The sequence below is a fragment of the Nothoprocta perdicaria genome, unplaced genomic scaffold (assembly GCF_003342845.1).
Source record: "Nothoprocta perdicaria isolate Ctin4 unplaced genomic scaffold, notPer1 scaffold_116, whole genome shotgun sequence".
Taxonomy (NCBI): Eukaryota; Metazoa; Chordata; class Aves; order Tinamiformes; family Tinamidae; genus Nothoprocta; species Nothoprocta perdicaria.
Genome location: NW_020454272.1, coordinates 2,085,035 through 2,112,367, shown reverse-complemented (window position 1 = coordinate 2,112,367; position 27,333 = coordinate 2,085,035). Strand labels below are relative to the sequence as shown.

General features: G+C 42.5%; 1 protein-coding gene across 5 annotated transcripts in view; it reads right to left on the bottom strand.

Moving 5' to 3' along the window:
- CNOT4 (CCR4-NOT transcription complex subunit 4) overlaps positions 1 to 27,333 on the bottom strand; it is a 68,095-nt gene that overhangs the window by 21,088 nt on the left and 19,674 nt on the right. For 3 of the 5 annotated variants that reach the window (XM_026053497.1, XM_026053500.1, XM_026053496.1), the window contains exons 2-7: positions 19,319 to 19,562; positions 11,820 to 12,017; positions 9,556 to 9,642; positions 9,024 to 9,125; positions 7,601 to 7,726; positions 4,896 to 5,029 (exon numbers count right to left, since the gene is read on the bottom strand). In XM_026053497.1, coding sequence (XP_025909282.1) covers positions 4,896 to 5,029; positions 7,601 to 7,726; positions 9,024 to 9,125; positions 9,556 to 9,642; positions 11,820 to 12,017; positions 19,319 to 19,492 — 821 coding nt within the window. In that variant the 5' untranslated portion in view covers positions 19,493 to 19,562. The remainder of the gene's footprint in view (positions 1 to 4,895; positions 5,030 to 7,600; positions 7,727 to 9,023; positions 9,126 to 9,555; positions 9,643 to 11,819; positions 12,018 to 19,318; positions 19,563 to 27,333) is intronic. The other 2 variants (XM_026053501.1, XM_026053499.1) reach the window with 1 other exon arrangement.

Below are 27,333 nucleotides of genomic sequence, written 5' to 3'. Positions count from 1 at the left end.
TCAAAATGTCATACAAGTCAAACTACAGGCATATTCTGTTAGTTCAAAATTGACTTTTTTAAAACTAAGTGCAGACTTCAGATCCTACTAACACTTTGTTTTCAAACACCCCTTAAATTCTGCAGAGAGCCACTATCACAGTTCAAAATGCAAAAGATTCCTCCTTCCTATATTTTTTCAGTCACAGCCCAGAAGAGTTAGAACCCAAACCCAGAATTAACTCTTCTTTGCAAGCAAGCACTACTCCAGAAAACATAGCTGCTTTCTACTGAGCAGCTGAACAGGATCAAGATGGTTGTTCCACTCAGAGCAATGTTCTGCACATTAACAGTTTCCAAATACCTACAACACAAAGAATTTTGTTGTGGACTCCCCACTAAATAAATTCTTTTCCCACTGGGAATGATAAGCGAAATATCAGCTCTACAGGATCACTGACAAAGGACACAGCCTCAGACTGCACTTGTGCAAGACAATACAAATTCGACTTGAACTTAAGAACCCTTTGATTATCAGATTGGTTTCCAGCCCTCAAGAATGAGCAGGATTCATTATCCATGGGTTACAGCATTTTCACATAAGCTTAGTATATTTTTTCCCATAAAGGAGAAAAAGGAAGCTACGTTCCACTACAGAGGTGCAACTATAGGATCTCTGATCGTGCCTTGGTGGGACTGCTGTTGAGTGCAAAACAGAGGCACCACTTCCAAGGGCACCTTCATCGCAGAGTTAGTACATCAGTTCAATATTGATTGAGAACGAAGATCAGCAACACTGCTTCTTGAAATACTGCAGTTTACCTTGGCATTTTCCCATACAACATCTGAATGAATGCAACAGATAGACCCCAGGGGTCCACCAAAAGCAAATACGACTGCAGATCACCACCAAAGTGCCAGTGATGCTTATGATGGAAGAGAGCACCAAGTCTATTCAAGGAGGGTATCCAAAGAGGGTATAAAAAAATGGTTAGCATAAAGGGAGTTACKGCAAGCAGATGAATTGCCTCCTCTGTACACAAAGAGGTCTCCGTTGAGCTGCTGCCCTGGTGTTCCTGCTATGAGTGGTAATTAGGAAACCCTTACCTCTGCAGATGTGTTTCTAGAGCACGCTGCTGTGAGGAGATGACAAACATTCAGCCTAGCATTTAGCTGCTGCTTCTTGAGGCTTTTCCAAGTGACAAGCCTCCCGGAACATAGCAACTAGTGTGTTATTTTAGCAGTAAGTTCTGCACAGAAATTAAGGGTTTAGTTCTGGCTCAGATCACACCCTGCTGCGGGCAGCTGTCTAAGTTTTTGACAGAGTGATTATTCAATTCCCCTCAGCTCTTACCTGTACCATCACTTACTCATTTATTGTTAGGGTATTCCTGCCCAATCATTTTTTTTTTTTTTTTTTTTTGACACGGGCTAGATTAAGCCCAGGCTTTTCACTGATCTGATCAGGATTTGAATCCAGCTCTCCAACCAGAGAACCTGGAGGAGGACTCCCTCCACACCAATGAGGGAGAGAGAAAGCGAGCTATCTGAAGCATAAAAGGCAGCACAATTACCCRAAATCTGAGTCTGCACCATCTGGAGTCATGTGCTCTGGGGCTGGGCCATTTTCTAATATGGGAGGCGTTCTCCTGTGCTCCACTGTTAACCCGTTGRCCGATTTACTTGAACTCTGTAATGATGGCCAGGCATCTTTGTTATTACTGTTGGGTCTGGAAAAAGGCAAGAGTGGGGGAAAAAAAAAGTTCAAGTTATGAAGAAAGTGTGTCTGAAAATTGTAAGCACCAAGGAAATGAATCTGTGTGCCAGACAATCCCTAAAGACAGATTTATATAGATGTTATTTCTCAGATTTTAAGTGGTGGTGGTTTCAAAAAGAAGTGGGGGGAGGAGGGGGGGGCAAAAGGGAGAGAAAAGACTGGGCAGAACTCTCCATTTTCCCTCCCTGAATGCATAACTGCACTGCCAACACTGAAGTCCACATTTGTCCAATTAAAAAATTCACCAACAGTTAGTTTCAGGGATAGAAAAGAAAATCTCTCTCTCTCTCTCTCTCTCTCTCTCTCTCTCTCTCTCTCTCTCTCTCTCTCTCTCTACACACACACACACACACACACGTGTATGTGCTCTAAAGTTACGGGCTTTATCCCCAAAAGTATCTAGAAGTTTCATTGCCATGAACTAAACCTCCCATTCATTGCGTATTTTTATATTCCTACCTCTTTCAGGTCTTGCCAACAGATTTTCTGCCTGTACAGGAGTCCACAGCATCACCAGACCATGGAACCAGCCTGACCAAGACACTGTTCATTCAAGCTATTGCTCATTTCACTTTTAGCTTGAAGCCATAATTACTTTCCTTATAATAAAACAAGACAAAGGTTTGTTTCAGAGAGAACATCTGATCTGCAAGCGAAGCCCAGGAAGGAACCAAAGCAGAACTTTCTGCTGAAAAGAGCTGCATTTTGGACAAATTGAAGCCAGTTGAACTACCATCCATAAYTCCAAGTATTTAGGTTGACTGTGCTCCACTACCCCTACAATCTTAGTACAAAAGAAGATTATTTTAATTTCCRTCATTTCCCTCTATTAATTTTAGGCTTACATCTGCTTCAATTGATTTTTTTAGTGTTCAAGTGCTGCCTGTGAAATTAACCAACTTTAAAAAAAATAGACAATCAACACACACTTACTATACACGGCCCAAACTTATACTTCCCTAGGCAAATTCCGTAATTTGCCAGTCAGCACTAGGAAATTTCCTGCAGCTGCTTGTAACAATTAGAATGTTTCCTATTCTGGAAAAAAAAMCCAAACACACCTAAATATCTTCAAATCTCACTTAGCATTTTAAAATCTGTTATTTTGGCACTATCTACTCTCAGATAACACCTACATAATGTGTACAAAAATAAAAGACTTAAATTCCTGATGGCATCTTCATGCTACCACTTTTGAAATAAGTTAGGTTTTTTTTTTCCCCCAACATTTGCCTTTAGCATCAAAAGAGAAGTTCTGTGAATATGACCTTTCAAGTTAGAACAGAAACAGGAAAAAAAGCATTTATACCAAGAAATTGTTCCCTTGATTACTGGATCTTTAACAACAGATACCTTTTATCTACAACTCAACTTTTGCTCGACTCCAAAGCAAAACTGAAACTCTGCACACCAGAACTACAAGTGAYCACAGAGCTATCGGAGGCTCTTGGGTCAACTGATGTATCAGTGAATCAGACAAAAGAAATTAACGGGGCAGGAAGCTGTGAAGGGCAGACCCGCACACCAGTTCTCCAGCTGCACACAGCACCGATCAGATGGGACTTGAAGCAAGAGGCTTTGCTGCCCCAAAGATGATGGTCATCCCTTAGCGAAGAGCAAAGTCGATGCTGCAGTGACGCTGTCGAGGTAACAAGTGAAATCAGCTCCAAACCAAGTGCAGCCTTTAGAGAAAAGGTCAAGGTCTTCCCCTGACCCCGCTGCTCCAGTACGTGCCCAAGTAAYGGCAGATTGCCCAAACTCATAATTGTGTCTCAAGGCTTAAATGCTTGCTGCAGTTTCAGATGGAGCATTCTCTGCYCTCTGGTATGATTTGTTTTGTTAGGATCTAATTAGGTTTGAAATTAAGATTAGTTCAGACTTTAGACATAAATCAACATGCAAACGATGCACTAAGTGGTGTATTCGCTTTATGTGGAACTCTCTTCCTTCCAAGTCAATAATGAATCAGTGCCCAACACACAAGATGCAACAGTCTTTCAGAGAAGACCAAACAGGAGGTCCKGACAACTTCAATCAAAAAGATAATATGACACTTCCTGTAAAAGCAAAGGAGGATAACTCCAGTACACTAGTTGGATTCCAATTCCAGGAATTTGATTTTCTACCCTCAAGCTCCCTTAGTAGTATTTTAGGTATAATATCCATTTCCTTCCTAAGGAGCTGTGCAGTGATACCACCCATGACAAAGCTGAGTACTCAGTAAACTGGTCCACAACACAAACCCTGACCACACAGCCGAAAATGGACTTTTAGTCTTCCCTTCTTAGTACAAAAATCTTATATAAAGGAGAGCAATTAGCAGCTTTCATTTATCTCAAATTTAATGTTTGAGCTTCTCAAAAAGCCTGATCACTTTAGCCTTTCATTTATCCTTGAACGATTGGACAGAAACCTTCTCAAAGGTTATTCCTATGGACAGGAACTTTTCAAAACCTGTAGTATGAACGACTACTTCGAGGGAAATGAGAAGCACAATCTGCAGTTAAAACTCCTCATGAAAGCCACGCCGTTTCAGTTTGCTCAATGAAGGCAGGAAGTCTTCAATTCACATCTTGTGAGTTCTTAACCGCATCACAGGAAAAAGAAAGTCTGATTATTTTAACTTCCAGTTTCGAAGGTCTTTATATGTAAATGTAAAGTATGTGTAGATGTATAAAGACATGTGTAAGTGTAAGGAATGTACTTGAAATCATGACATAAAAATACAAAAAACCACAATGCCAGATAGTAACATGTCCCAGCCGTGACTGTATAGGGTGCATTTGCCATAAATGCTGCATCATAAAAGGTGATTTCTCATCTTTAACTAGACCAACATTTATGCAATATGAAATACAAAGTGCTCTTTCTTTTTCAGAATAAAAACACCCCACTCTGACTTAGCACATTCAGACATTTACAGTAGGAAGCACTTTATTTATTAGGACTCGCACTGAGTCAGTCCTAGCACCAAGCAGTGCCTATTTCACCACCTGTACAGGGACAGCTGGTCTCTGGGTTTATCACATAACAAGCACTAGACGAGCGTAGGCAAGTTTGGGGATGCAGCAGGAAGAACTTGTTTTTGCAGGATTAACCAGAAGGAAGGCACTGCCAGGCAGCCCCACATCACTACTTACACATCATACCTCTGCAGTGCTGTCACTTTGTTTTTGTTCTTGTCAACTGTACCCGTAGATAACTGGAGAAAATTGGGGTTTAGTTTGTATAATTCTTGCAGTAGTTTCTGTTCATATTCCTGGTGCTTGCCCGCCTAGGGATAGGAAAACATGTCATGAATTAGGTCTTAAGGTTTTATATGCATCCATACACAATACTTGTTCCAAATACATTACATGCACATTATATATTTATATACACACACACTATATATATATTTATATAAATAATTTACACATTTAAAGAACATTTACCCACTAACAGAGCGTTAAGGGTAGAACCAGAATGTCTATTATGATGAATGATCAACAATTACTACCATTAAATGGACACATAAATCCAACAATAAAACCCAAAACCTCAGAAAGCTGATGTCTGAGCTCACAGAACTTTCACAGTTGTGTTATTCCCAATCATACATATATATATWTATTTAATAGTTTAATGAACATAACAAAGTACAGAAAAGGAAGATTAATTTACATCACCAAGATCAAGTATCATCCTCTTAAGAGTTATGGAGGAACTAAATGTGAAACGGCAGAACTACTGGCCAAGATATGTAAGCTGACAGTTTTAAATGACAGTAGTGGCAGAGGACTTGCACGCAGCCAATGAAACCTTCTTCTATAAGAAGGCTGTCAAAGAGATCCTGGAAACTCCAGACTGAAGTCAACTTCCATCCTCTTACAACAACAACAAAAAAAACCAATTGTCCTASGGATTAGGGGACAGGTTCAATAGGTTGAGGGTGATTAAAGGATAACAAGATGAAGGTAACACTTATTGGTAACTCTTCCAGATGCAACAAAATAAAAATAAATAAATAAATAAAAATTAAAAAAGGCAGGATTGATGATTGGGGCTAATTTCACATGCCCACAGAGAGAGGCAGAAAGGAGTGAACTGCACATTCTGGTCGCTGACAAGACTAGACTACTTTGGGTAGGAAACTTCATGCTGGCAACGAGGAGCTCTGGAGAACCTCACACAGCTCAACTCAAAGGCAAAAAGGAGGCAAATGAACTTCACAGTGTTACCTTACCTTATGCTTATAAGGTACACAGAGGAAAAAACCCCGCCAGCACTGCTAACCTCTGAAGTGGAGGTTTTATTAGAAAAAAAGAGCCAAGCAAGCAGAGCCCCCCCCCGCAAAGCGGGGCTGATGTCCCCTGCCCGCCTGGGTCTCTGCGCGCCCTGCGTTTGGCCTGTGGGTGCCGAGGGGCGCGCGCCGCGGGGAGCTGCAGCAGCGAGTGCAGAGGGCTGCGACTGGAACGGTCGCAGGTTTGGAACAGTCATGACACAAAAATAAAAATTTAAAGTCCAGAARCTTTGCAATTCAGACAGAAGGCAGCTGAGTAAGGCAAGATCAAGTTTTATAGCATCACATCGTGTGGTGATGGATAAGCTGAAAGCAAAGCCTTGACCAAGTACTATAATGCTAAAAGGACTAACCAGTATGAGCAGGTTCAAAATGGATTAAATAAATTCATGACTGAGAGCTCCATACAAGCCACTAAGAAGCCTAGCCAGGTACATGTCCTCAAACATGTACGTGCACTACGCACATGCACTTAACTTGGCATGATCAGAGGAGTATGGAAAAGTGAACTGCAGAAATGCTGTCATTACCTGAGATTTTTWTTATATATATATATMAAAAATGTGTGCGTGTRCATATACACACTACATATGAACACACACTCCTACAGAGACTACTGCTAGGGTAGGGTTCTTATGAAAATCTGGCTGAAGTCTTCAGAAACAACAGATAATCTATGAAAAAAATCGGATACAGATTTTTCTCCCCCTCTTTAGAACAGCCTATCCAAAATGAATTAAAATCTACTTGTTGTGATAGCACTGGGGATGAGGAGGTGTASACTATGTGTTTCATGGATAGGCCATATACAAATATTTTATATTATAGCATAGCATAGATACAAAAGGGATATATTTGAGATTCCAGTTTGAAAGCTGTATAGTGCCCTCTATGTAGACAAACAAATTCAGACTCAAAAGACAGTTCTTCACAGTGAGCCATCTTTAAGGCAGTTAAGCTATCAGTTTACTTGCTTCCTCACTCTAAATAAGAATTTTGCAAATGCTATGACTGTAAAAAAGAAAATGAGGCAAAAGCAACTAAACACACGCCACCACATCGCTTTACAACAGCATTATGCTTTGTTACAAGTTATCCGCAATGCTGTCACTTTTTTCCTATACCTTTTACAAGCTAAAAATGTTATTAAAATTTAGACCTGTGCTCATATCACTTTTAAGCAAGGCAGGAAAATGATCATATTCATAAACCCCCCAGGAAAACCTAGCTTTGCCTTACTTTTTCACGGAGATTCAAAACAACAAATGCCACCTTGCATCCCTGTGAGAAAAGGGCTAACTGCAGGTTATCCGAACTCTTGGTTAAGAGTTTACCTCCACCCTTCTAGCACTCCAGCACTTACTTGGAATTTTCATTGTACTGCTTCTAAAGGTTGCCAAGTAGTCCTACCAACTACCGACTTATTTGGGAAGCATCTTTTGCAATTCAAAATTCATTTTTTTGCCACAATAGTGAAAGGTAGAACACAACTCCAAGAACAAACTATATATAGGAAAATATTTATGTGCTACAGGTCATGTGTTTTCCATTCTTTACACCCACCTGCATTTCTTCTTTTGTGAAACTGGCTGCTTCGTCTCCCAGCTCATGTAGATACATGCAGTCTGGCTTTGGACACTGCATATTCTTTAGAAAATAACTGCAGTATTTTGTTGTACCTAATGATGCCTGAAGAATGGAAAAAACAAAAACAAAAAGTTGAATTAAGTTCAGGAAGTTAAGGGTCCTATTTACAGTACAAGAAAATAAGAAACATTTCTAAATACTTTTATCCCCAAAAGTGGAGTTTCACCAAAATTAATTTTTGATRAAGTTAACCAGGATTTCAGTTTCCAAAAATCCATACATTACATAATTAAAACTCATTTATATTCTCATCTACATAAATTCCAAGAGAGATGCTCAGTAAATATTTGCATTCCTATTCACAAGGAACTGAATAACAAGGGCAGTAACAACAAATTTGTATTACATTAGTGCATTTAAAATTTGTTATGAAGAAAAGGAATTAGCCAGTCATTTTTCTAAATTGCCACCATCTTGGCCAAGTCAGTGAGCAAACTTGTTTGCACAGGTACCAAAATGTAGCACCTAATTTTCCTATGGAGCTTTTGAGAGGTTTTGTTTGTTTTGGAAAGTCCTGTAAAGGAAAGTCCTGTAAAATCACAGTATGGATTTTAAAATGGCCGAGTACAAACTAGGTCTCTTTGGTTTTACATATATTACAGARCAAATTAACTGAATGTTTAGTGCAGGGGATAGGAGGGAAGGACRTTAGTCCAATAATGAGGAAGTGAAGCAAATTTACAGGGAAAGACAAAAAAAAACAAACCACCAATGCCCCACAATAAAAATAAGTTTGTTGACATAAGTTTGTTGTTAACTTTATACCTCTCCACAATACACCTGGGCTTGATTTTTGGAACTGCCTATTTCCATTGACAGGAATGAAGACAGGATGCCTACAACAGTGACACACTTACCACTACAGGAATGCTTTGGGAACACAGTTCATAGGGCATGAACATACTAGAAAGTTTGGATGAGAAGAAATCTAAGGTTCAAGTAATGCCACCAAGACTACTGCACAAGTATATTCCTCTTTAATAGCACTCCATGTCTTTGGATTGGACAAGTGTTCTGTAAAAGCAAGTGTCAGGTTCTCACACCATGGTTCTAAGTTACACAGCAAAAGATCCCATGTGGCAAAGTGGGGGAAGGGGGGCGTTTCTTTTGCTCAGCTATTGCTTTGAAGATGTTATTTCCAAACCCCTGTCAGTTGAGAGCTCACTAAATTTCAGCGGCATGATTAATGCTTAGAAAATAGGTCAAAAAAATCAGTCACTTGCTTAATTGCACATTTTTGTTCAAGAGCACAGACCTATCTACAGAAAAAAAAAAATTACAATACGCATTGGTATTAGTGTGCTAGCACATACAGATGAGAATGCAAAAATATCATCACCTTAAGTGTTCTGCCGTCTACCACCACGTTATTGACGCACTGTATGGCTCTGAGAGCATCTTCTGACCGAATGTAGGTTACATATGCACTGGCACTTGGACCCTAGAAAAGAAAATGCACCTTGGTATTTTTTCCCCTCCAGAAAGACCAGTATTTGTACAGCTACTTGTTTTCTAAATTGCTATACTCAGGTTAGACATATTTAAAAGGAAAGTGACAAAAACATTAAACAAATTTAGATATGTAGTTGTACCTTCAAATGGGAAGCAGCAAGTAAATGYCATACGGCTGCTTGTTTGAAGGTTCCTGCCCTTCTCCTGCTTTAACTTTTCTTCTACTTCTCTGTATCTTGCAGCCAAACTTAGAGTGTGGCAGGCAATGGCTCAGTTACAGACTGAAACCTGATTTCTACAATATTGTAGGTTTTCTATTCCTTTAACCTACTGCTTACTTGGAAATAGGGAACCCAAATCTAGTCCAAACCGTATTTTTCCTAAAAAGGAAAAAAAATTACAAGTCTTTACAGACTTACCTGTGAGCCTGCATATGATGTGCTGTTATTAATGACAACTTTGTGTATTTTACCAAACTTCCCAAAATATTCTGGTCGTTTCAAAACCTATAAGAGAAGAGAAGAGTAGTGAAATACTATATCAGGAGATTAACTGCAATATATTTATCATTGTTCTATGCAACTAGATCAGGATCTTTAACAAAAGCAGGTCTTTTCAGAGAAGGAGAGCAGGTACATTTGTTCCCCCAATTAAAGAGATTGTTATTTAAAATACAAATTTATGTTGCCACTGCAATAAAGAACTAGAATGAGGAGTATTCCACAGTATGTTTTATTTAAGTTTCTTTTGGGATCCAGATTAGCTAAACCCTACTACAGCAAAGTACGGCCCATTCAATATGAAATATTCCTGTATACRTTTCCCCTCCATCAAATTACAAAATAGCTAAACAAAAATGACATACATCCCACTTTCAAGAAAATCTTAAGTTTGCATTCGCACAGGTTAGCCATTAAAATGCTCAATTGTGACTCACTGTTCCCATCCTTGAAAGGGAAAGAATATTAGAGCTAACTTGAATCATCTTTAAATGGTTAGAAGTCTAGGGATGAAGTACAGGAAGACAAAGCACAAGACTTCCAAGGGTCAAGAGAAGAACGAACTTGGAATCAATACCGCACTGAAGCGAATGAACGGATATCAGATCCCCCAGGGGAAGGAAAAAAAAATGCGTGCATTGCATGTCATGATGCATGTCACTGCATCAGTTAGTGGTAACACCACCTAGGGCTCCCATGCAAAGCAGAAACATCCGCAGCCTACAAGTATTCAGCAAGGCAATTAATGCCTACATGTATGCCAGTGAACCTGACAGTGTGCCTTACACATGGTACTAAAAGCTCTCATTTCTCCACTGCCTGCTGCAAGGCTCTGCAGAAGTCCCAACTATTAAGACTGAAGCTGGAGAAACAAAGGTATTTTCTAGTCCTGAACAATAATCAGAGAGGAGGAAAAAAAAAAGAAAAAAAAAAGAAAAAAAAACCCAGCAGCCTCCAGCTTGCTTCCCGAGCTCCAGCTTCACATGATGGCTAGATAATACAGCTGAATCTCCTACCTAAATCACCTTTTCTCCCTCCTTGAGGGAGGGTCCGCATCTTCACAATCCCACAACACTAATCATATTTGGAAAGTTTTGTAACACTACAGGGCACATTTTCAGTSTTTGTAGGGTCTTCTGACCACCCTTCTGTTGATCTATGCCTTCCTGAAAGATACTGTGCCCATCTTCAGGCGCCCACACAGAGAAGACTGACAACCCTCGGTAATAAATAGCACCGAGCCAATGCTGACAGCTGCTCACCAACACAGAGCCCATTAATTTGTTGCTGAATTCTTACAGAAATTGAAGTGTTATATGCGAAGTGTTATCAGTTTAAGGTTGATTTTCTATTCCCTCCACATGCTCCTGCTTTTTCCCCTCTCCTCCACAAAAAGCAGCTTTTACATTTGCACTTTTCCAGTCTGCCAAAAGGCCACCTGTACTCAGACGGTCTACAGAAAAAGCCACTTTTACTTAAGATTTTTTCCAGACAATTTTAGACTAACATGATGCCCTTAACCGAACTTACCCGTAGATCACTCCTATGTCCTTGCTGAGGGTACTTTCACTTACAAGTATTAAACCTATTAGCTATCTGCAGTTGACTTTTTGATGATGGAAGTAGAGAGACCATCTTAAGTAATTTTCTCAAACTAAAACTTTTTTGASGAGGCAGGTCATTGAGCCAATCCTCTCTCTGTGTCTCTTGTACTATTATTTTTTTCTGTCAAGTTATATTACTGTTATGCTCATTCCTAGTTACACTTCATTTTGCGTCTTGGCTTTTTCCTTTTGTCCTTACAGGTTTGTGCCACACTTCCATGTTTGTTCTTTATAATTTGACCTCRCTCCCGTTTTGAACAGCTGTGGCACAGCTGTGTATGCCAGCAGAGCCAGCACAGGCAAATGCCTAAAACCCTTAAATTAATTTTAGGCTAAAAACAAGCCATTTTTAACAAACACTAAGAATAATTTCTTTAAAAGACAGAGCAGTTGTACTCTCAAAACCAAAACACCACACCATCCGCTCAGGTTATTTTAGAAGAGCAAGGGAAAGTAGACCCCAGCATCAGGAAGGTTTTGGAAGGCTCCCATTTGATAGATGCAAGCGGGGGCACCAGGATGCTCCCATGGTTGCCTGTCAGAAAGCCAAGAGCAAGATCTGCAGTACGAAGTGCTCACCTCTGGATCTGCTAGGCGCTGAGATAGCCCTACCACAAAGACAAGGTTCTTCTGTACAACCCGTACACTGGCCAAGTGTTTGCGGTTCTCTGATATCTTCTGTTTCCTCTCATTTTGTTTCTGTTTCTTTTCATTTTTTATCCTTTGCAGCTCCTCCTGGGAGAGTGGTTTGTACACTGCTGGATCTTCTGGGTATGGCTAAATATAATAAACATCATTAAAAACAACCCAATTAAGAAACAATGTTCTTAAAAAACATGAATCCTGATGTTCTAACACAAGTTTCCTTCCCATGTTATCCTGTTATAATTGTTATGGTCGGCCACGTTAGAAGAGCAGTATATATTTGGTCTTGAGGGTGGGAGGGAATCTTGTGTAATTTTGTGTATTTTTCATAGAATTTTCATCGTGTGTAATTTTCACAGAAGTCTCTTATTTGCCAATATAATATTGAAGCTATCAAGAGCTGCATACTGCTGCTTAGTTTGGTAGCACTAAGAACGAGGACAACCTGAGAGCCAACACAACTTATTGAGGTTTTATTAACAAAGCAGGGTAAAATAGAGTAAAAGCCAGGGCCCTGCATACTCACATTAAACTGTCCGACACACATCTAAATGATTTAAATGTAGTTAAAAAAGGAATAAAAGGCAGTAGTGAAAATATAAATATATATATATATAAATAAATCAAAGTACAGCTGTAATCAGGGACCTAAGTCAAGTCATCACCATTACATGGCTTAGTCTTCACATCATTAACTTCTCTCAAGGAGGAGAAAGGATCCAATGCAGTTATTGCATAGCATTATATCTATATTCTTGCCATGTTTGTGTATTAGTTTATAATTTGTTTTATCTTACTGGGACAAAGTTATATTTTTTCACCTCAAGATCATCATCTACAGTTCCTCCAAAACAGATACAATACTCAGGCTTTTTAATCTCAAGAGTAAGTAGCAAAACCAGAACAGCATCCTCAGAGTTACCCATAAAGACTGTGTTAGTCATCTGGAAGATGCAGCTATTGAATAAAAGACACAGTTTCAGTCTTGTAAACTGTAGYACATACTGCTCCTCAAAGCGATCCTATATTCCTTACCTTTCCCACTTTTTCCATAATGAAAAGTTAGGTTGCATGCTTTTAAATAAAGCAATACTAATCACAGAAGAAGATATATAAACCTTAAAAAGAACTGTTCCTAAACAAAGTTTAATTCCAAGTCCAAAATTAGAAGAGTGTAAGAGCTGGGCATCAAGGTAAGGAATTTAGGTGAAAAAGCAAAGCTGTCATTCACCAGTATGCTGAATTAAGTTCTTCCCCTGAACTACCATAACCAGAGTTTAGGGTTTAGATTCAGAAGTAAATTTATTTTTTTCCTCTATTATCCACTGTTAATAGTAACACAGTACACAGTAACTAAATGGCTTAACCTGGGGAACTCTACAGCAGCAGACTAAGGTTAGGTTAAAGGCATAGATTCCTCAACTGCACGGTGCAACTGGAAGAGCCATCAAGCACTTTACCCTGATAATGTTCCAAGAACATCCCCCAACAAAGATAATTTTAGAGTTAGAAGACAGAACAGTTTATAAAGTGTCCAGCATCTTTATGCTGCACGAGACACCTTCTGGAAACACGGTGCAGTTGACTCCAGGAGATGGTGTCTATCGTTTCAACACAGGGTTCTATGAAACATGTGGAACATGATTTATTATCACAGGGGAATTTAAACTTCTAAGATATCCAGGCATTAGCCAAAGACACACACTTAAGTCACTACGTGAAAATACAATATGGATTCAAATTGCTCTTACAACAAATGCTTATCAAAAAGTTACATAATACACAAGTAGCAGATTTCACTTGATTTCACTTGTACTGGAAGAGCAGCACTCCACACTGGTAAGGTCACTGGTAATTAGAGACAAACATTATTTTGAGTTTTGTTGCAGCAAATGCTTCCCAAGAGGACTTTAGAGAGGCAAAATAACTCTAGTAGGCATTTCATTTCCGTAAAGAGCTTATCAAAGTCTGCGCAAATCAAACACGTAGCACACAGGGTGCTGCTTTAAGAAAGAGAGACTGCTCCAGCAAAGAGAAAATTCATTCTGTGATCATGGTCAGCAGCAGTTCAGTTAGGAAAGGGAGCAGAAGGGCACCTATACAAAGTAGATGCAGCTCCCACAATAAAAAGTTTTGCTCTACAAAGTGTTGCAGTATCTTCCCCACAGCCATCCTTTTACAAACATAATATCTCCTCCAAAACACATACTGCACAAGTGCAGGCCCTCAAGCATCCTGTTCACTGCTACTGCACAAGACATGAATAAACTGGTGGCTTCTTAAGGCCTCTGGAGATCCAACAGAGTTGCAAAGCTCACCAGCTTCTTTCTTGCCAGATATAACCACTCTGAGAATATTCAGAGTATATTCTCCACTGAAAAGCAAGYTAAAGAGTGTGTTCCTCCTCTGCACAGCAATTAGTTGCTGGATGTCCTGAATGTTGGTTGGGAAGCACTCACRGTTCACTGGGGTAGAAGTTCAAGCAAACCATTTAGTTCTCTGTAATAGAACTAGTAGTTCATACAGCAGAGCATGGAAGCTGCTGGGAGGAACAGGACTAACGGTCACAATAACTATAGAATTAGTGGAAGAAAAATAGCTTATAAGAGACCACCTGAATAAAGATTTCACTAAGAAGGAGCAGCAACTGATCTACCACCCTAGATAAAAGTACTTCTTGGGCAGCACGATGATCRTAAGTTTTCAGTGGATACTGCAGAAGGATGTTATGTATGAAGTGCTTTACGAACATATGTCACTCAAGACCAACGTTTCTAAAGAATATGAATAGCTGAGTATCTTGACATGCAAGAGCCACAGAAGAACCTACACATGTCTGTTCAATCTCTGGCATAAACCAGAACAATTCTTAGATAATTCTCCCATTGATAGTATGTGGTGACAAGAGAGCTTGTGTGTTTAAAAGGGGAGAAAGCCCAGAGAAAGTGGAACAGGAGAACCTGTTCCTATCGAGTGCAGATATAGAGGCATTCTGCAGGTCGGACAATAAATGGTCTCATTGTCGGAACGACTGCTTCCCAGGGATGAAGTTCAGCAGCTCAGAGAGTGGCCCAGCTGCAGGCAGAGCACTCGTCAGAGCAGGGGGGACGGGCGCCGGGGCCAGGCAAATGACTTGGTGGCGTCTCTCACAGCACCACATCATCATCTCTGCTCTCTGTCCAACAACACTAAGAAACACTGAGAAGGCAGCTGTCAAACTCCCAAGTCGTAAACAGCAAGAGCAGCCAGGCTATAAAGACATACCGCTAGAGATGGCCACCTCAGGCACACCTAAGACAAGCACAAATCCTATTTTGTATGGGGTAAAACAAGGACTAGGTGTTTTCCTGTTAGCCATCAGGAACAAAATATTGATTAAAGCTACTGCCACAAATTCCTTAGCTAGCGAAGAATTTGAAATACAAGAGAAGCATTTAGGTTAAACGTTCCCTTAGATATTTTCAGGTGTAGAAGGTACAGATGCCAACATCTCTGATTCACTGACTAAATTCAGCAGACACTCTAGTTGAATTATAAATCCTTTCCAACAAAAACCATGAAAAGCACCTGAAAAAGAAGTGCTAACATGCAAAATGACAAGTGAACAGACTTAATTTCACACCAACTGCAAGTTGCTGGTTGTCCCATAAGTACTTCAGAAAAAAATAAATAAAATAAAAATTTCTCTTCTGCAGTCTTGTTCCTTTAATCAGAGGTGCCCCTTGATGATTTCTTAGTCTTTCTGACTATGCTTTTTGTATCATATAAGTTTTCTCTTTTCTTTTTTTTCCTCTCCAGCCTTTCCCCCTGTGTTTTCCCAGTTGTTGAAAGTAGAGCTGGGTTTTATCTGGATTCCCAGATGGGATCACATTCCTTCCACATAACGGATGTACCAGCATTTCCCAGTTGTTTCTTTGCTACCATATAGGTTCTGAAATGAGAAAAAACACAAAAAGTTAAGGTTTATGTTTAGTGTGCATCACCTCTGTTATATCAAGGATCAAAAGTAGTGATTTTCTGTTTATTTCKGAATATCAATTGTACCAAATAAACCACTCTGCACTTTCATCCAGTGCTTTKAATTCTACTGCTGACTGCTACTGCTGATGGTTGAGGATTGTACACTTAGAAGGGATATCACCTTCACATGGAGACAGGAGGAACATGCCCAAGAGGGGGACACATAGAGATGACCAAGAAACTAATAGATTTACTATTTTTAGCCATCTCCAACAGCAGGTTCCATCCTTACATCAGGGAATTGGAGAATAAGACAAAAGCCAAACTGCAAGAGCGGCATGGCAGACAGTGAGTCAAACTACATATTTTGGAATGGCAAAGCAATAAGAAATGGGAGGGAGACTAACCTTCCCTTTCCCCCACCTCCTTACTATTGGAACGGTTCCATTTGGAATATTTAGAAGTGGCAGCAGCCAGCATTAAGATCTGGTATCCACGCTATATCAAAGCAACATAGCTGACACACCAACATAATACACAGTACCTTGGCAGCTGGATTTTAAAAAGGGAAACAAGTCATTGCACTTCTGTAGCTTTACAGCAGGAACCAATGAGTCTACTGATAGTGAAGAAGCCTTTGGCTACTAAAATCTCCTTGGAAAACAGCATGTTTTCACTGTGGTTTGAAGTTAGTGACTGACTAGCTCACCTGCAGTTAAGAAACCAACTGACTGGAAAAGCAGGCACACTTGTTGAGCCCTTTCCAACTGTCCTTATCTTCTGTCTGCATGCATGCACGTATGTATATAGGTAGGTATGCACGCTGTCATTGCCAGCACTGGGAAGTTTAACGCACATTAACCCAGCTGACTGCCAGCAGGTGAACATATTCTGCACGTACCTATGYTACGCTATAATCGCTCAAGCACAGAGATGTGTTTCCTCCTAGCTAGGACAAACTGCAAGCTAATCTCTTTTCAATTACACGCAGTTGAGCAAGGTGCAGAAAAATGAAGATACACAGATATATTTTTTTCCTCTACACACAGTAAGACCTATCCAACCTATGGCAAAAATCCATCCTTAAAAGTCTGCAGTCGATCTGTTTTAGCATATACTTTTCTGAGCTCTCTCCTCTAACCCTTTCAAGCCTGCATCCCAGCTGGATATGACATCTCTTGATTGTACCTCTYCACAGACCAGTGCTGAAAACACTGGAGAACATGCAGTGACCAACCCAATCTGTAGTTTTCTATCAGTTGTGCAAAATATGCAGAAGCAAAATGAACTATAYACATATATACATTGCAGCAGAGTTAATTTCAGCATCCTGCATTGGCATACACATTAAAAACAGGATACAAATGTTGAAGGCATAGTAACCACTAGGAAGTTTGCTGCAAAAATTTTACTGTTTGGCCATTTTTTCTGTATCTCAGTATTTTAAGTGATCATTGCCAACACACAATTGTTGCATCAATTAGAAAAAATCACTTAGATACACAAACAGGAAAGATAAAAAATATACACCCACACATCCCACAAAGACACATACCTTGCTCAGAGGGCCCAGCACACTTCAAGGCGCCACCTTCACAGATTCCAAATCGCACAGGTGATGGCAGCAATGAAGAAATGATTCACTGTTAGGATCTCAACAGGATTTCTAGTCCATAACATCCATCTTGGTGCCACAGAAATAATATTGTCCTCACTCTCCTCTCCAAAGGCCTCCACAAGCCGGTGACCCAGCTGCAGCTCTAGGTAAATCCATCTTGAAGGCCAGGGATGCAGAAAGTACCAAAAGGATGATTCYGATCCATCGTGGAAAAGGTGTCCTGGCATGGCCGGCACTTCATTCTCATTCTGGCACACCTTCAGCCACTCTGCCTTTTCTCCCAGAGCTGCCTTGCCTGAGCAAACTGTATCCAATGCAGCACAGGACTAGCACAGGAAGGGGTACGCCAGATTATTCCACATTCCARGGTTCAGCAGGGGCAGTGTCCATATGTAAAAGAAACCCCGGCTGCCCAGAGGCAGTGAACGGCACGGAGCTGCTGTGGCTTTGCAGGTCTATTCCAATAACTTCCACTGATGAACAGGCATAGAAGGACCATAGAACTGGTGGCAAAATGYAGTGCAGTAAATCCAGGTATAGGAAGCAACTTAGACTAGGAAATTCCAGAAATCTTGTGTTTGTACCAGTAGGATAGAAGGGTGCTTGTACTATGAACATTATTACACAACAGTGTAGATATCACATGTGGTAACTCACTTTGCTGCTGACAGATGGATCTTCTTTGCAGAACATAAAGCCCAAATACTGAAGCAAATCTGTGCAGTTTGTTAACCAAGTATATGCTGCTGTGGCACAGTCTTCAAGCTTGCAAAGGCATCCAAACACGGGTTAGCAGTGATAGCTCTAGYGTAGCCAAAGCCCAAGGGAGCAGGAGGAAATAAGACTGGAAGTGCTTCTAGAAAGCTAGGGCAGTGAATGCTGATAGTCAGATCAAATAAGACTACACCAGGTCTCAAGAAAGGAGCTGGAATCCATGTAATGTGAGATAGGGAGTCAAAGGCATGAACTGAGACAGGATCATCGTGGAATAGCAGGAGAAAGAGGGGACAAAAGTAGCTTGGATTACAAAAAGAGAACAAAGACCAATGATATGGGGACAGAAAGCCACAGCAGAGTCAAAGAAAAGGAGATGCTGAGACAGAAGAATACTGAAGATAAGTAATAGGGTTAAGCAAAACACTAAATRGAGGAGAAAAAGATTCAAAGGAAAAAGCAGGCAACTTAGGGAAGCTGAAGTTTATGACTGGCCAAAAAAAAGTACTAGCTGGACATGAATTAAGAGATAGGGAGAACTTAGGTGTGRCACTCCAAGTACTACCCTGAAACTCTGCAGCATCTGGCAACAAGAACAGAACACCAGATGTACAGACTTAGCAGAGATTTGAAAACTTTTCAAGTTTAACACTACTGGATATATTTTTCCAAAGGATTTACACATTTAGGGTCCAGAAATTACAGATAAAGCTCTGGTGCCATAAACGGAATAAGCAGGTGCTTTCTGAAGTGGCCTCCAGCAGCTCTGCTAGCTTAGCTGAACCTTAGCYCTCAGCAAAGCCCTGATGTTGGAATTGTCATCGTCCCTCCTGAAAAGGCTCTGGCACCACATCCACACCCCAACTCCCAGGACTTACTGACAGCTCTCCCAGCATCAGCCAGATGGTTCCGATCCTCAGCTTGCCCTACTAATCCAGTTCTGAACTAACAAAACAAGACAAGGAGCTACACAACAGCTTCAACACATGTGCAGACAGAACCTAAAAGRTCCAACACCTCACTCTTGATCTAGGCCATTACTAGCAGGAGGTTTCCTGAAGGAGAAGGGTATCTCTTGCACCAACACAAGGCAAGAGCCCTGTGCTACGTGCAAGACAAGCCGCTGATCCAGGATATTTACCTTTCTGCAAGCAGGACAAAGTCCATTCTCATCAGTGCGGATACGGTGCCAACAGAAACGACATATTTGGTAGCCACAGGTGCAAGGGAAGAAGTTGATGTCATCAATCTCCAGAGGCTCCATGCAAAGGGGGCATTCCACAGGGTCTTCCTTAGCATCAGGGCTGCGAGACATCTTTATATGTTCGCAGAGCAGCAAAAGTTTATAATAACTTAATGGAGCACAAAGGTCTGCACTTGAAGGTCTGCAAGAAAAGAAAAGAAAAAATGTCACTGCTTTAGCCACGCTAAATAGCTTTTTCTGTACATCTTTTAACAGTTTTCAAGTCCCTGCTGGCTTCTTTCTCCTCACACCAATTACCTACCAACTTGCAAGTCACTTAGCAAGCCTTAGAGTCTCACTCTTACAAGTCCCTCAGGTAGATGACTCTTAATGTACCTCCCTCCTGAGACAACTGGGCAAGTAGGTCTTTGGTGGTTTACTAGCCTCTTTATGCTTCAGGATGTGTGGCTGCATGCAAATGTTTAACAGGGAGCATCACACACTGCTGCTCTGCCCTGTCAGCTCCACTCCACGAGYGCTTGCAGTCTTCTACTAATTCAAAACTGAATCCTTGAACCCAGGACTTCAGGCTTGGGAGCAATTAATTCCTTAGATCAAATGTTTGGAACAACTTTTAGGTCATCCATTGGGACGTTTCAGTAGGGGTACAGAATTATCAAAACCAGAAGAACAATGAAAGCTTCTTACATAGAAGAATTCATTTCTTTGTTCCTCCTGTTTTTCAGGTCCAGAGACTGATCTCTGAGACTAGTCATAAGACTACGTCTTAAAAAGTGTTTGCCAAGATTTGTCTTGGCACAGACACACAATTTTCTACACATATCAGACAACTTTCGTTGACTCATTTAGGCTTTTCATCACCATCAAATCTACAAGGTCCAATATACGCTTGTGCTCGAGACAGCCCAGCAGAACTGCAGTTTACAGTGCAGCCACAACAAGCAACTTCTCGATTATCATTTTGAAAGGAAACAAGGTTCAGRTAACCATTTTCTTAAATCCAATCATTCTAGCATACTTCTATTTTGTCAGTTAAGAAAAATTGCATGTCCAAAACAAAACACATACAGTCCCAAGATATTTATTCTTTATTTTCTTCCTCTCAGTAAATTACAGTTCTGGATATCTGAATTTATATCTAATCTCAAAAAGCTGTCCTGACCTGCTAAAAGAGACATGTCTGCTGCGTGCACATCTCAGGGAAATAAAAGAACAGCAGGATTTACATGGCTAGACATGGCTAAACACCACTAGACATCAAGTGAAGAGAAACAACTAACTGGTGTGCCTGTTACACCTGCATATATAGCCCCCTCCTGCCACAAACATTGAAAAAGATCCAAAATTCTCATATAGTTTTGCATTTCAAAAGTAGCTTGGTTAGAAAGCTACAAATATAGCATGAAATTTCATGTTAAGCAAAAAGAGTAGAAAGTTTCTTAAAGTCATACACGAATCTCCAGTTCCTCAAAGAGAAAAATCACACACTGTTACGCAGATAAAACTACAATTTAACCACACACAATCTGGAATCTCCTCCACCTTCCCAGAGAGTTTTTGGTCTCACATCTACATGTAAGCTGCCGGAATCGGTACTCTCCAATCCCTTCCCAGGCTTTTGGGAGCAAGTCCACAGACAAACCTTCACGTCCAACTGTTTGATATTCACTCCTGCCCTTGGAAGCCAGAGGGTTGAGTGCTTTGAGATCAACACATTACACAGATGGATGTGTAGCACAGTCCAGCTCTGTGGTCTTCCCTATCCCGTTCAACACTAGCAGCACCACAGAAACGTGTCATGTTTATGGTTCCACACGCTCCACACGATGCTTGCCTGCCTGTCTGCTAGAGCYCACACAGTCCTGGATGAAGCCAGGCCCTGGCACTCTACAGCAAGGATCCATTCAGCCTCAGTCTGCAATGGCTGCCCCTGTCCCACACCTTCCTCTGGGGCCAGAGATCCCGCAGGCAGCCCAAGGAGGCCCCTGAGGAGCACGGACACATCCGCTCCCACGCACCCCAAGGTGCCACRCGTGGGAGTGGGGACACAGGGGAACAAGGATGCAGCTTTGTAYGGGCCAGGGCACAGCCTGGCCACGTTAACCAGCGCTCACCAGCCGACACCAGCAGCACAGGCCAAGCGCAGGCTCTGCGAGGACTCACCTTGGCAGGAGGAGAGCCCATAGGCCTGAGGTAGAACCCCACCAGAAGGGACAGATCCAAGTCCTGTCAAATGCTCACAGGAAAACAAAGATGAAGGAATGGGTTCCAGATGCAGCGACCACTCCATCCCTACACAGCAGTAACAACACCGCCTGCTCCCTGACCTTGGCAATGATCCGTATCAGAGAGTTACCAGAGTCATTACTTCTATTTCTCGCGTACCAGTTATTCAGAACAGGCCTCCMAAGCAGGTTCTGAGGTGCCACCAGTGTTTTACCGAGGAAACACCAGCAGAATCGGAGGTGAAAGACAGAAAAGAGGATTAGGCTGCTCAGTGGCTGTCTTGTACTTGAGGACACATTGCCACCAGCAGAGGGGTGCGGGAGACCAGTAAAGGGCCAGAGTACACCATTATATGGCTTTTTATGCAGATGGCACACACCTCTGCAGCAACTGTCATTTTAATAAACTTAATTTGCATGGAGGAAACGCAAAACACAAACCTCGCGCATTTGTGTAACAGCAAAACCACTCCCACATGAAAATGATTTTCAGCAGAAGYGTGTGGCGAACTGCAGAGATTTCCCCCAGCTTCCACTTCAGCTCCTCACACCGCAGGTCACTGAGCAAAGAGCAAGTCGTGCCCAGTTGCGCTCCTCCCGGGGCGCAGTCGGCACCTCCGTGCCTATGGAGACGTCGGGACGAAGCTGCAGCACCAGCGAAACTAGAGCTGGGGAGAAACCCCTCAGTCCTCACAGCAAAACCACTGAATTAGGAAGTTACGATTTGGGATCTCTGCTGCTAAATGTCATCTGCTCACGAGGGAGGAAAAAGTGACATATTAGCGAGTGCCTCTGGGAGACGCAGGCGGGCTCTCTAGCAAAGCTGCAACATGATTAACATTTATGAGCTGTTTAAGTTAACACTGAGAGTTCAGCAGCTGCCGGCAGTAATGCCAATAGCTTGCCTCAGTCAGCAAATGGCCTGTTATTTTCCAACGAGGAGTAAGGAGCAGCTGTGTGCCATGTTTTTTGAGACTAAGTGAAAAGCAATATTTATTTACGTGGGGAAAGACCCATCGAGCATCCCAGTCAGCGATCCTGCATTGAAGGGCACCTTGTTTCGTCAGGGCTCATATCCCGGGGGCTGCGTTTCTCCATAAGGAAAAAATAAGGAGCAGGCAGCACTAAAGCAGCATTCACACAGCACTAGCAACAAATGCAGCATAGCTGGTCAGCTCTAAGGCTATTTCAAACTGTTCTCACAAACAATTCACTTAAAGTTGTCATCACAGGAGAACTAAGACAGCGAGAGCACAAAGTTAAAGCTAAGACTATATTTGATCCTGAGTATTTTGTCTTTAGAGTCCCAAGGGACTGAACGAGCTGCACCGTGGCAGCCAAGCAGGAAGGTCACGCACACACCAAGCGCAGGCTGCAAGGGCCGGCCCTGCAGCTTCCCCAACAGCAAGGAAACGGCGAGGAAACGGGGCTCCAGCAGCTCGCCAGCCTGCTCACACGAGACCGGGCCACGTTTCACACGCACGCACACACACGCACACACACGCACACACACGCACACACACGCACACACACGCACACACACGCACACACACGCACACACACGCACACAGGGGTGGCCGGTGTCCAGCTGTGTCTCTTACAGGGAGCAGATTTGCTACAGGTAACACAGGCGGAATAGAGCCCTACTGAGTGGGTCTGGCGGAAGGGAAAAGACACATGACTATATACAGGTCTCTTTCTCCAAAGTATTCAAACTGAAAAATGGTATTTTTTCCACTAACTTCTCAAAGTGTTTACTTAGGGGATTTGACAGCTGTGTCTAGTCAGCTTCACCACCCAACTGTTTCATTCAATGAAACACTTAGGACTTTGCAGTTGGGAAAAAAWATCCTATTCTTTGAGAGTGTTTATCAGAATAATTTTCCTTCTAATATTGGGTAGTGATTTTAGTTTATTTGGAACACATACACTGGGTTTTTTCCCCTCGCTTTATTTGATGTGACCAAGCTTAACTTATATGTGGAACAAACTGCTCTARGTCTACAAGAGATCTTTAAAAATGGACAGGTAAAAAGCAGCCAGCTTCCTAATCATATCAAACATCTCTGCTTGCTGATGGTTCATTTCCGTTAAAATAGAGGGGGTGGGGGGGGAAAAAAAAGTACCACCTCAAATTTTAAGTTCTTTGTCAAGGGGCCCCACAGGGCATAGGAACATTCTTCTTATCTGCACAACAAAATAATTCTGCCTTTCAGTGCAGTGAATGCACTGAAGTCAAAAATGAAGTCAAGAAAGACTGAATGAAAGACTCACATCCCAGAAAATATCTGGAGGCTCAGGGCCTCCTGAAGGAAATTAAAAGACGACAAGGAGGTATGTGCTAGCTAACCTGTCACTTGAAGTTCAAACATACCTGACACTTGAAGTGAAACAGGTCGGAGTCTATGCACTGAACCTTTAGCAAGCATTTGTTAAACTTCTATATACAGAAACTCATACTTTTTTTTTCATAGCCTTGTATCTTTAGAAAGTCATTAGCACCTGAGAAGTCTCAAAAATGAGCTGTGGATCCTGCCTGTGTAACATCACAGAGAAGTGACATTCCCTAGAAATCCCCCTTCTCGTCGTGCTGAAGTATCAACCCCCTTTCCAAAGTCCGTCTGTCATTCAAAACCTGGGAGTAGAAAGTAAAAAGATGCCATAACGAAGTATCCCGAGGCTGGCTCTCGGTCAAGCGGAGCAACAGTCCCAGCCCAGCACTCTGCTCCATGCAGGAAAGGGAACAGTAGCCTTTCTCTCAGCAGCTTTTGGGATATGTCCTTCACTCCGTAAGCCCACCAACAGGAAAGCAGCCTATTTCTTTCTGACTCTGAACGCAAGAAAAGCTGCCACTTCACATTACAGCCACCAACTCAAAGTTGGCATCCAAACCTCCTCCGTAGACAGACTGCAGAAACCTCTGTGTGTGTGTGTGTGGGGGGGGGTTCCTAACAAGAATAAAATAATAATAAAGAACACAGCACAAATTGATGAAGACTCAGCAAGTTTTTCAGAGTCTTATAGAGAGTCTGTTCCCGAAAAAGATCAAGTGTGTATGTTCCATATCACAGACAATTCCCCTGGTTATTAACACATCTAGTGTTAATCAGGTCACCCTTATAATAAAGAAAAAAAATCAGGCAACTCCCATAGCCCCTAGCACACATGCTGTACATCACCTGTCCAAAGCTTTCCGGCATGTCAGAAAAGGGCCACGCCGTCTCCCACCGCCGCTTCCCTCTCCCCCCAGGTGCCGCAGTACTTCAGGCACCGGTTGCTCCGCTTCATCAGGAGACCAGGAGCAGAGGCGCTGAACACAGGCTGCACTTGAAGCTTTCTTTATGGCCCTGCTGCTGCCACGGGATAAGGACACTTTGGTGGGAAGGCAGCAAGCTGCCTCATGCCCCCAGGTTGGTTTGCACCAGAGAGAGAAGGAAAGCTCATTCCCTACTTTTCTTTTTGTGACAACACTGAATATCTAAACCGAGCTGCACTAGTAACTGTAAAATCTTGCCCAGTAATAGCACATGCTGCTTGGTTTCATGTCTCCTCTCTGGATTAATACAGTCTATTTATTCATTCTGTGGTTCAGCAGCAAGACTGTGATCACAATACACAGAATCACATAAGAAAAGAAAGAGGTGAACTGAGTCCCATATGTTTAAGAAATATTACCAGGGAACCAGCTAGGTATTTCTAAACTGCCTATTATACTGACAAGCATCCTGCCCAATTTATCTGAAAGAAGTCAGTAAGTCCTCAGAGATTCCTCCTCCTTAGGCCTCCCTAAAAGGTCTTCATGTTGTGTGTCACTTCAGACTGTAGCCATCCTTTGCCATCCTCCAACCACCACTTCGAATACTGCCAAGCAAAGCGTTTGCACCATCCCTTCAACCAACACCTCCCCCCAAAAACTAATTGAAGGCCGATGCTATCCAAGCCAATTCACCTAAATCAATCCCCTCCCTGCCCACGTTGTTCCCGACGTGGCCACACAGAAGGCCGGGGCGCAGGCAGGAAGGGGTGGCTGCGGCCGGGCGGCTCGGCCGAGGGCACCGTGGCAGCGCCCAGCGCCGCGGCCCCCCACCCACCACGGCCGCCGAGCCGGGGGGGCGCCCCCCACCCACCACGGCCGCCGAGCCGGGGGGGGCGCCCCCCACCCACCACGGCCGCCGAGCCGGGGGCGCCCCCCCCCACCCACCACGGCCGCCGAGCCGGGGGGGCGCGCCCCCCACCCACCACGGCCGCCGAGCCGGGGGGGCCCCCCCCACCCACCACGGCCGCCGAGCCGGGGCCGCCTGCCCAGCGAAAGGCAAACTCATCGTGCCCCATGAGCCCACTGTGAGCAAACTGCTTTAAGACAGTTACGTGGCAAAAAAGTTACGCTCTATGAATAAGGCTTTTTCCCTTTCATTTAAGCATAACCAAGAATTGGTATAATTAGGCTTATTTTTAATCAATGCACAAAAGGCTACACACTACCACTAATGCATGAGCTCCAATTAAGAGATTGCTTAAATTACCTCCCCACAAACTGYGACCAGTATCAAGATGTCAGATTTGATCTAGAGAGAAGTGCCCTAGAACTGCCCACAGGCAAAGGAGGCTCTGGACACAGTCGCTCCGCAAGGAAGCGCCGTCCCCAAAGCCAGCTCGGCGCGCTCACCTGAAGCTGCAGCAGAGCGCCGCTGCATCGTGGCCTACGTGCATTGCCCACATTCCTATCAACRGGAATGCTAACGTGGCTTCCTTTTTATGTCCTCATCTGATTTCTTTTTTATGCCTATAGCTCTACTACATTTTAACATGACAAGACAAAAGCATTTGGGTAGTAAAGCAGAAGTGAACAGCACAACTACAAGCTCAAGTATTTTAAAGCCACAGAGCAATATCTGATTTTGAAGTGAATATTTGACAACAATTGTGTCCAAGTTCCCATTAAAAGCAGGAGCTGCTCAAGAAACAAGTTAAAAACCCCTGGGAAAAGAGGGTCCTATTCWGTTTTTTGAACTTTTTCTTCAAAGCATCTACTGCTAGGAACTATCAGAAAGGACCTAAATCAATCAACTTACTGATCCTTCAGCAACCACAGCTGGTTATAAAACAGGCTAGACAGGGAATGGACAGTCTTCATTCTGTTCATGCAGCAACAAGGCAGCCGCATTCTGTAAATTCCTTTTTCCCTTATTCCAATTGCTATTGAGTGCTTTCCCAAAATACAGATATATATTTATAAATACACACACACACATATATAGGTTTTATCCTCTTGTTAAGCCAGTAAGGCATGAACATGGATAGAAAACTCCTATACCTTCCAAGGACAGAAGCAAACRGGCAAGCCCTAACCTACTAATTTCCTCCATGTATGAGGTCTGGGTGTATTGATCTCATTATAAAAGAACCACATTCTAGCACTGAAAATAAATCCGGAGAGCACCGCTGCAAAAAGCAGAGTGTTGGGAAAGACAGATGGCTTGGAGATTAACAGCTTCATTAGGGCATGTACAGGCCCCAGTTTGTTTGCATACGACAGTGTTGAATTGCAAAGGCAGTCACTAATGCAATGGGGGGCACTGGGCATCTGCCTGGGGGGCCCCAACGGGCAGAGCTTTTCAGGGCTGATTTCTCATCCTTCCACTGTCTTCTCTGCAGTCTGCACTGACACAGACTCACCAAGTTTAAGACAAAGTGCAAGTTAAGCCTCCCCTCAATGTAAACAGAGTT